A 9,418-nucleotide genomic window follows, 5' to 3' on the forward strand; every position below is an offset into this window, starting at 1 on the left:
CCGAGAAAGCAATAAGACGATGGCCGGCGCGCATATTTATCCACCTAAATTCGAAGGGGTCTTCACCGTTTGGGAAAAAAAATGGAGGTATTTTTTCGTACAGATTTTCGAAATTCTATTATCAATTAAATACGGTTTTGTAGCTCCAAAAGATGCAAACGGAGAAGAAAAAGAAGAAAGCCTGTGGAACAAAAAGGAGCAATCCGAGTTCATAGCTTCTAATGGTAAGGCTGAATTTCACTTACTGACGGTTCTACCTCCTCAAGAAGTGAGTCAGATCGGTAACTACTCCTCTGCAAAAGAGCTTTGGGAGAAGTTCTTAGAACTTAACGAGGTCTCTACAAAAGCCAAGTCAGCAAGGAAAGATCTCTTACGAAATAAATTGATAAATCTACGAATGATGGAAGGAAAAACAGTAGCAGAACTTCATGCCAAAATCAAGGAACTAATTCCGACTCTCTCAACTTGGCGAATCGGTAAGTAATCGTGACTCAATTCGATACGCGTCCAACGCCTTCCCAAGAACCTCGGTGTGGAGCTCGATCGTCGACGCATTCTATATTTCCAAAGATTTAGAGGTAAGTACGTTAAATTAAAAAAAAAAATTGACGCATCTTAAAAAAAAACTTTAAATTTTTTAAAAGTGGAAAATGGCATGCATTAAAAAACAACTACTTTCACTAACCTATATCTTCACCATTCAAATATCTTAGACATTAGGTTTAGGTTCAGGAAAATTCTCTATTTTCAAATTAACCTTTTTTGATAAAATGAAATTTTAAATTAAAAAAAAATTGACGCATCTTAAAAAAAACTTTAAATTTTTTTAAAGTGGAAAATGACATGCATTAAAAAACAACTTAATATTACTTTCAAGGACTAATTCATTCTTCTTGATATTCGAGCTAAGATGGTCCCGGCGGGGCTCGAACCCGCGACCTTCGGCTCATAAGACCAACGCTCTAACCAACTGAGCTACGGGACCATTGCGTGTTTTGGTATTTAATTATAATATATCAAAATTAAATATAGGTTAAAATCCCTAACAGCTAATTGTTGGATTTTAGTAATTAATTAAAAAACAAGGAACAGATCGGAGGATTATAATTTTTTTTAAAAATGAAACGGTTAGTTGGAGGTCCAAAAATCATTTTTTTTTAAAATGCTTCTCAATGAATATAGCAATTGTGTGCGAATAGTGTGATGATAAAAGGTAAAATATATTTTTAAATAATCAGGATTTAAAACTCAAGCTTATGTATGTAAAGTTTAAACAATTAGTGATATTGAATTATCACATAAAATGCATCTCGTTTCTTTAATTTATTTAATGGGCGGACTGTGAAGGCCAATTGTCCATATCATGATTAATCCGTACAAATTGAATTTCTGATTAAAAAAAAATGTGTTGGGGAGGACAACTAACAGATAGATATTCCATCATATTTAACTAAATAAAAGTTGCAGCATCACTTTGATTTTGAGGTTGTTTAAAGACAATTTTTAAAGGAAAAAATTACTCAGGATTGGCAAGGCTGTAAATGAACAAAATATTATTTATTTAACAAATTTTAAAAATGTGTATAAATGATCAGGATTTGCATTCAAAAATTAACTATTTGGAATTAATCTACAAATTTAAAAAAAGATCATAAAATGTATAATTTTAGGATATTAATATACTATTATTTGGGTTTAAAAATAAAATCTGTTTTATCATTCAATTAAATTGTAAAAATATAAAAATATAAATTGAAGTTTACATTTAAAACAAACGAAGATAGCGAATAAATTGACCATGTTTAAAAGTAGTTTAGTTTGATTATAATAGTAAATATGTAAAATAAAAGCAAATTTGAACAAGTAAAAAAGAGATTTGATATACCTGAATTTTCTTTTTTTTTTAATGGAACATTGAGAAGGAATAAGTATAATTATATTGTATATTTTAGTTATTATTTAAAATTACTATAATATTAATGTTATTTCTAATGTTATAATTGTTTTTCACCTATCACAATTGTTGATTAATACTTTATAACTAAATGATCACATGGATATGGATATGATGGTTGTTCATGGGACCGCTAAGGTGGCTGACGATTGTTTCTAATAAATTTTTATACATGATTGAATGTCTACTCGAAGTGTTCATGTCCAGATGTGGATATCAAACATGTAATGCTGAATGAAGATTAGAATTGTAATATTCGTAGTACAAGTTGTATCAGGCCACATTGACACTAATGAAGCATTTATATGGAGAAAATGAATTCCAGCATCAAAATCAACTCAATTGTGCTGACAGCAATCCAAAGTGGCACAGGGCATCAACAATGACTAGGAGAAAAAAATCAAAAGATCTGCTGAAAATTGGTTTTCTGAATCCCAAACAATCTAAAAGAATGAAATGATTCACCACCAAAATCTGCAGTTCTACTCTTGCTTGATTGTCTCAGTACCCTTTGATGCCTTCCTCTTCATCCTGCTGAAGGGTCCAATGGTGTGGTCCATTGTGTACATGAAGATCACCTGGCTCCACGATTTGTATGATTTCAAGTTGTCATAGTACTCAGGGGCAATTTCTTTCAACTTATAGAGCCTGCTGCCGGGAATTCTAGGGAAGTCGTGGTGCTCGTTGTGATATCCCACACTCCAAGTCATCAGATTCAGAGGTCCATAGTAGGAGTAAGTTTCCTGATCAGGGTTGAAGACGTAGTGTTCAGAAATGAAATGGCCTGCCATTGGGTGCATTCCTCCTCCAACAAAAGTTGCTAGTATCAGGTACGCAAGGGATTTCCATCCCCAGAAATATGCCAGGGAAGCGTCAAGAGAAAGCTGGATTATCAGATTGGTGAATTCCCATAAGCCAGGTGGTTTGGGCTTGAGGAAGACTGGTCGTAAAGCATAGAAGAAAAGCTGGAAAATAACCCAAATGGACTTGGTGATTGCATTGGTGACTACAAGAGCCTCAACGCGGCTAGGAATATCCATATCCATCCCATCAACGCCTTGGTACCTATGGTGCTCCAAATGATACTTTTGGAATGTAATAGACATGGGAATGCCGATTGGAAGATTGGCAAATATCCCTAGCCATCGGTTGTACGATGGGATTGAGAAGGCTAGGTTGTGGCTGAGCTCATGGATGGCCAGAAATAGGTTGTGGTTGAGGAAAGAACCAAAGAAGTATGCAACTGTTAGGATCTTGAGCCAGCTTGCATTGTGAAGGTAGGTAGCAGTCCATAGCTGAAGAAGAACAACTGCACTTATCTGCAAATTGTTGACAAAGAAAAGGAGAGAAAACTATCTTAAACAATGTGCTATGGATAGAAGGGAAATGAGAAACACTAAAATTGAAAAGGTTTTCAGAACCATCAGAGGAGAATGTCACATGATATTTAAAACTGCTATTGGAAAGGAGTTTCTGTTACTATTTCTTCACATTCTGGCATTAGAAAATCTTTGTATGCTCATAACTTTGAAATTTCTAGGAGCTGCAATGAGATGATGAGTTTGATAAGTATTATACTAGTAAAATTGTTCTTCACCGATGAAACAGAATTTTAGTTGTTGAAAAAAGTGAGTACAGAAGAATAAAAAGTATACAAGATGCAACAAGATCAAGCATTAACATATAGTTATAGAGATTGTTAAAAACCAAAGAAAATCTCTAACTATATAAGATATATCTAATACACGCTGAAGCATCAAGTGATCCTATTCTATTGTCCGTTATCATTTTGAAATATTCAACTTTTTCATGAGAATTCACTAAAGAATGCAGATAAGAGAAAAGATTGCATGTAATAATCAATAAGCTGTAATTATTTGATTTAATAAACTGTATCACTTAGATTCTAAAATGTTCCAAATCCGAGCGAAACGAAAATGGTAAATTGAAAGCCCCTTAAGGGGACTTAATAATTCGTCGAAGACTTTATTCCGATGTAATAGTACAGGTAGTGAAAAGAGACTCAAATTTCCTATAACACTCAGATATTGCTAGAAGCCAACAGGCAGATCATAGGTATAGAAGCAACTCAATTAGGTGTAAAGAAAAGAAGAAAGCTGAAAATTGTCTGAACACAACTAGCAAAGAAAAGTCGTACACTATAGTGTATCCCTAAATCCAGGGTCTTCATTGCATCAAACCAACAATCGTTTCTTTCCCAGGTAAGTAAATCGCAGGATTATATGAATACAAAAGTTCCAGAACAAAATACCATAAATCTCATTCTCTGACAGACAAAAAAGAGGCTATGATTATACATATTGTAATGGGGAGAACGACACGAAAGGGGAGGTTATCAAATCAAAACCATATAAGATAAAAGTGATTGCAAGAGCTAGTTCCTTGATAACAACAAATCTACTCGATAGCAAATCAATCAATCTCAAATCTTCAGAAAACACATCGCAATCAGTTTTATTTTTGTGAATAGTAGGAATTATTAGAGAAAGAATCAGAATTTTGGTAAAGCATGAAAAGAAACTTTCTATATATTCTCAAAGTTAACGTCGTAATCAACCTAGAAAAACCATTCACATAAAATGCTACAAAAAATCTCATCTTTGAAAGAAGAGTAAAGTCCCAAAAAATGCACTCCGCAGAAAAAGAAAAAGAAAAAACTCCAAAATCTAGCTTTTGCTCGAAAAAGAAAACAATGAAAAAGCAGGATCCAAAGGTTGTAGGAGAAGAGAAGAATGTGGTGGTGACCTTGAGGAAGGCGAGGGGATCAGGGCCGAAGAGCTCCCGGATCTGAGGGTATCGGGCGAGGATCTCCTTTCTGCGCGAGGCGTGGGGTTCGTCCGTGTACGACCAGAAGAAATCCGTGGCCATTACTCCTTCCCCGGCGTCCGCTGCACTGCCTCCCCTACCCATTTCCCTGTCTCTCTCTCTGATGGCATAAGATTTCAGAGAAGAGACTCGAGAGAGAGGGAGGATGGACCTTTATTTGCTCTGCGATCTGCCTTCTTCTCTATTTGTTTCGTGTATTTATAGGATGGAAGGTTGTTATTAGACTTGATTGCCATGGTTTTTGGATGGAGTGAGTTCATCATTGAATTACTACCAGTCGACGTTCTGAAACTTCCTGCTGCTATTTTGAAACTGAACCCATTCTAGGGTTTCCCGTTCGTTAAACAAAAATTATAATTAAACAAGCACGAAGAAGTTGATTGGTTTGCACTCCCAAATCATTTTTCTAATCATTAATTTTTTAAAAGATTAAAACAGATCAAAACACAAAAAAGTTAAATTAACATTGGTATTCAAATGAAGTGTTGCCATTTTATTTTATAAAACATTATAAATTAGTGACTTTTTTTAGATTAACTCTTTCGCCTGCGTGTAAAAATAACAAAGGTCATAATAGTGACAAGAATGTGTCATAGCCCGACTATTCTAACTATTTTATTTATTTATTTATTCGCTAATTAAATTGGTCAAACTTCGGTTTGTAGAAATGCTAACCTAGTAAAACATGTTCGAATTACGATTACATACTAGGATTGATAAATTTTGTTGCAACATCAATATGTTCGGCTTAATAAAATCTCATACACCAAAATGCAGACATGGACAATGACAACGACGAATGGAGTTTGAAAGTCCTAGAAACCTGATCACAGACAAAATATCACAATAAAGGTGCAAGGAGATTATCTTTGTGCAACCCTCATGAATAGGCAAAGATAGGCAAATATGAATTATGTACTCCTTGTTTGCCACTTGACACTCAAGACGTGGAGCAGTTAAAGTGAAGGTCAGGCTGCGGCCACTAGCTCAGGTGCTTTGACTGCTTGCCCTTCTGCTGCAGATGTATCTGTCTTTGCTGAAACTGAAGGACCATTAGCTTCGGCATCACTCGCAGAAGAAGCTGGTTTTTCCCTGCAGCTGAAGTTCCATTTTTGGCTTCTGTTGAAGCCGGAGGTGTTGGGGGTTTCATGTGAGGTGGGGGATTATGCTTCAGCTTTATCAAGATCTGGCGTAACCTTGAAAGATCAGTGGGCTTTCCAGGTTTTGGTCCCTGAATCACGACAATTGAAGGCTTCTTATCCTTCTCTTTCTTCCCCCTTTTCTCGATGTTAGCTATCTCATGGGGGATAAGTTCGGCAATTGATTTCCAGTATTGTTTATCAGCATTTGCATGGAACTTCTCCTGGTTGGCGACATACAGCTGCCAATTACCATAGATGCTTAGTGAAAGCTTCAGACTATATTTTTGGATGCAAGGCGTTGGAGCATACATATAAAACTACTTACCTTTTCCTTTTCCCTGTTCTGGACCTTGTTTGTTTCGCAGTTTAGTTTCCGTTTCTCATAAAAAGCTTTCTTGAAACTTTCAGCTTCAATAAAGATCTCGTTTCTAAGCTCTTTTTCTTTCCTTTCCTTCTCCTCGAGAAGGATGGCATTTTGGCTGATGTAACATATCAATTGAAAGTAGCAAAATGCTCAGGATCACCGAGATAGGATACAAAAGTAGCTGATTAACTAAAGAACTATTGATAATTGACATCAAATATTCCTAATCTGATTATTTTTTTAAAAAGTTACATAAAGTTTGTGAAAGATGATATATACACACCAAAACAAGAAACCATTGTATCAAAGATAGTAACAGTGATGCAAATTTAGCACAACCCATTATTGTAAAGGAATTAATAGCTTTACTTCAATGGAATACTATATAGTTTCAGGAAGCTGATAGATCTATGACAAAAGTAATTAGCATAATGGTTTCAGTTTTCAAGATGATAAAATCATGGTGATGCATTATATGTATAGAACAAAAAGTAGCGAAAAAAGAAAATGTGATGTTATTTAACTTATTACCAGACAGTCACTGAAAAAAAAAGTTATGAAAATTTTCACAATATTATTGGGAAATAATGCAGCAGAAACAAATGCCATGTAGAAGTTTTAATAGATATCAGTGTATAGCAACAAAATAGAATATGCATTTCATGTTCACCAAGTAAGGGTTAAAGGAAAAAACTCACAAGACCTGGTTAATGCCATAAGCAAATGATTATTCCCTTGAGTAGATTATGAAGTTCTTAAAAAGTATGCATCATTGGTCACTCCAGGTCATAAAAAATTAGATAACCATCCTAAATTACCATGTTCGATGACTGAAGAAATATGTAATAAAATAAAGGCTACTTCAAGTCATATGTAAAAAAGGCTGGAAATACATACCCAATGCTCTAGACAGAATTGAGAGAGAAGTCATGGGCAGCCTATGTTTAGTGTTACTGTACTTAAAAACTCTAACAGGAAATTTCACTGCGTAACTTCTAGAGAGATTATTTTATGCTATTACATCATTGGTCACATATTTGTGATGAAAATTAATTCCATATAAAATAAAAATCAGACAACCATCAAAAAGTACCAGTTTTACAAGTACCCTTGAACAACATGAAATTGAAAAGTTCAATCAACAAGTGAACATCTGATTGCCTGCCTTTCTGCTTTGTCAATGACTTGAATGCTCATGTTGGTGTATAATCAAATTGTTAACAAGCATTTTTTTAGCTTTATAATCAGGGAAAGCCCATTTTAATTTCAAACAGTGATTAAAAAAAAGAAACTCAGGATATCTAATTTTTCTTTGAAGATCACAATTGCAACTATGGTTTCACTAAATTTCTTAACACTAAAATCCCTCCTTTTCGATCTGCTTCCCCACTTCCATGACAGTGATAGAGAAGAATGAAAACCTGTAAACATCACAAGTGCTGTAGAGAATCATAAGTGCCTAGTGTGACAAATGCCATAAAATACAATGTTTGACCAACAGTTAGTCTTCGTTTGTCTCTACAATTCATCTGTGAAATCCCATCATGTTTTTTGCAGCGTTCTGTCAAAATATCGGCAGAGAACAACTGGCTGCCAATGTTCAACCAACCAACCATACTTAGGTATCAAATGTCACAATTTATTCACGTCTAGGTTACATTTGAAGCAGATCATAATAATTAATCCTTAAATATTTCATAATAATGAACCAAAGAGCATATAATAATAAATCCTTATCAGTCTGGCAACTGCACTTGATTTTACAATACTATGAACCCGAACTTTCTCCAAGTGTTGAGCAATAGTTTCTTGTTTTGTTCTGTAGCAAAGGTGTTGTTGCTGTAATCAGCTGGTGACCAGACTCAAAATGAGAGTGAATCAATTAAAAAACCCAACTTTTCCTCCAAAAGTTAGAAAGTAGAATAAATTTAGTCTCCACAGTCCACACCCTACACAACTACGCTTGAACGTTGGAACACTCAAAAGCAAGTATCCGCATAAGAGAAGTTAAAGATTATCCTTGATGTCATATATAACTCCAAATCAACTGAGCCATGTTAATAACTCATGTTCCCATCTGTATTATGGACACAATTAACCTTAGAAAACGTTCATACCAGAAACTAGGGAAAACAGATAACTTATGTTTTGATCACAAATAACTTCAGTTTGCTAAATTCATTGTTTCCCTATAAGACGGACTAGGATTTCATCCAGGTTACCAGGATCGGACCTGTGTTGCATATACTTGATAAATATTGTATCAATCTCATCGAACCATGGGGAAATCTGGGAAGAGTAATTAAACATATTGGATTGTAGCTCACTCGTTATACAGAACGTTTATAGTTGTAGATATGTTTTATGACCATATCGACAAAAAAGTACACCGGTAAGCATAAGCCAGGAAGAATAACATAGAACTAAATTAAGCAAGTAATTGACAAGATATATCACAGCATCCTTCAATCACATAATAATAACGGAGTTATGGAGATCCACTCTAGTAAGATATAAAGAATCCAGAGAATCGCATCAAAAATTAAAATACAAGTAGCAGCATACTAGATCTATTCATCAAAAGAACCGATCTATGAACATCGGAATAATTATAAACGACCTCAGGAAACTAATCGCCATGAAACAAGTAGAAGTGAAACAAAGTTTGGCTAGATCTAGAAGAAAACTGACTTACCGGCGCCACTCCCTTAGGATGAAACCCTCCTCGTGCTGCATCTCGTCCGGATCTGGAAGAATCGGTCCATCCGAAGTGAAGATCTCGCCGTTCTCGACTCCGTATGACATTCCGTTGGCAAAAGGGGCCGTCTCCGCGGAGAAGCCATAACCTTCGGGGGAAGGGGGGATACTGTCACCGCCGCCTCCAAAGGCCGGGTGGTGGTGGATGGGGACGTCTTCGGGCTGGAGTCCGAAGCCTGCGCTGGCGGCTACATCGGCGGGGAAGCCTTGGGAGCCCGGTTGTAGGTGATCGACGGAGTGGTCGGCGTCGTCGGAGGGGGAGAAGGTGGAGAACGCGTCGAAGCGCTGGGAGGGGAGGCGGGGGTCGTAGCCCAGATAGCCATCATCGAAGGGGCGGGCGATTCCGGATCCTCC

At 36.0% G+C, this 9,418-nt stretch overlaps 2 protein-coding genes and 1 non-coding gene across 3 annotated transcripts; all 3 read right to left on the reverse strand.

Annotated features, from left to right (window-relative positions):
• Positions 1-911: 911 nt before the first annotated feature.
• On the reverse strand, positions 912-985 carry TRNAI-UAU (transfer RNA isoleucine (anticodon UAU)). Its single transcript has one exon. It is a non-coding gene; the product is annotated as a tRNA-Ile (tRNA).
• A 1,254-nt stretch (positions 986-2,239) lies between these two features.
• LOC141835360 (sphingolipid delta(4)-desaturase DES1-like) lies at positions 2,240-4,962 on the reverse strand. Its single transcript, XM_074722804.1, has 2 exons — positions 4,721-4,962; positions 2,240-3,273 (listed from the first exon to the last, which is right to left on the reverse strand). The coding sequence occupies exons 1-2, from the start codon at positions 4,883-4,885 to the stop codon at positions 2,437-2,439; spliced, it is 1,002 nt and encodes a 333-aa protein (XP_074578905.1). The 5' UTR covers positions 4,886-4,962; the 3' UTR covers positions 2,240-2,436.
• A 552-nt stretch (positions 4,963-5,514) lies between these two features.
• LOC141835326 (clathrin light chain 1-like) lies at positions 5,515-9,256 on the reverse strand. Its single transcript, XM_074722771.1, is given in 4 exon segments — positions 5,515-5,888; positions 5,891-6,182; positions 6,269-6,422; positions 9,003-9,256. Coding segments are annotated over 4 exon segments (675 nt in total). The 5' UTR covers positions 9,113-9,256; the 3' UTR covers positions 5,515-5,769.
• Between the last annotated feature and the right edge of the window lie 162 nt (positions 9,257-9,418).

Source organism: Curcuma longa, chromosome 9 (genome assembly GCF_044706935.1).
Source record: "Curcuma longa cultivar G26 ecotype Majalengka, Jawa Barat chromosome 9, ITB_CL_G26_1.1, whole genome shotgun sequence".
In the NCBI taxonomy this organism is placed as follows: Eukaryota; Viridiplantae; Streptophyta; class Magnoliopsida; order Zingiberales; family Zingiberaceae; genus Curcuma; species Curcuma longa.

Bases quoted from the DNA above. Each gene is read 5' to 3' on its own strand.
- LOC141835360 (XM_074722804.1), bottom strand. From the start codon at position 4,885: ATGGGTAGGGGAGGCAGTGCAGCGGACGCCGGGGAAGGAGTAATGGCC. The intron at 3,274-4,720 runs GTCACCACCACA...AACAATTTGCAG, and splicing joins ATCCCCTCGCCTTCCTCAAG to ATAAGTGCAGTTGTTCTTCT.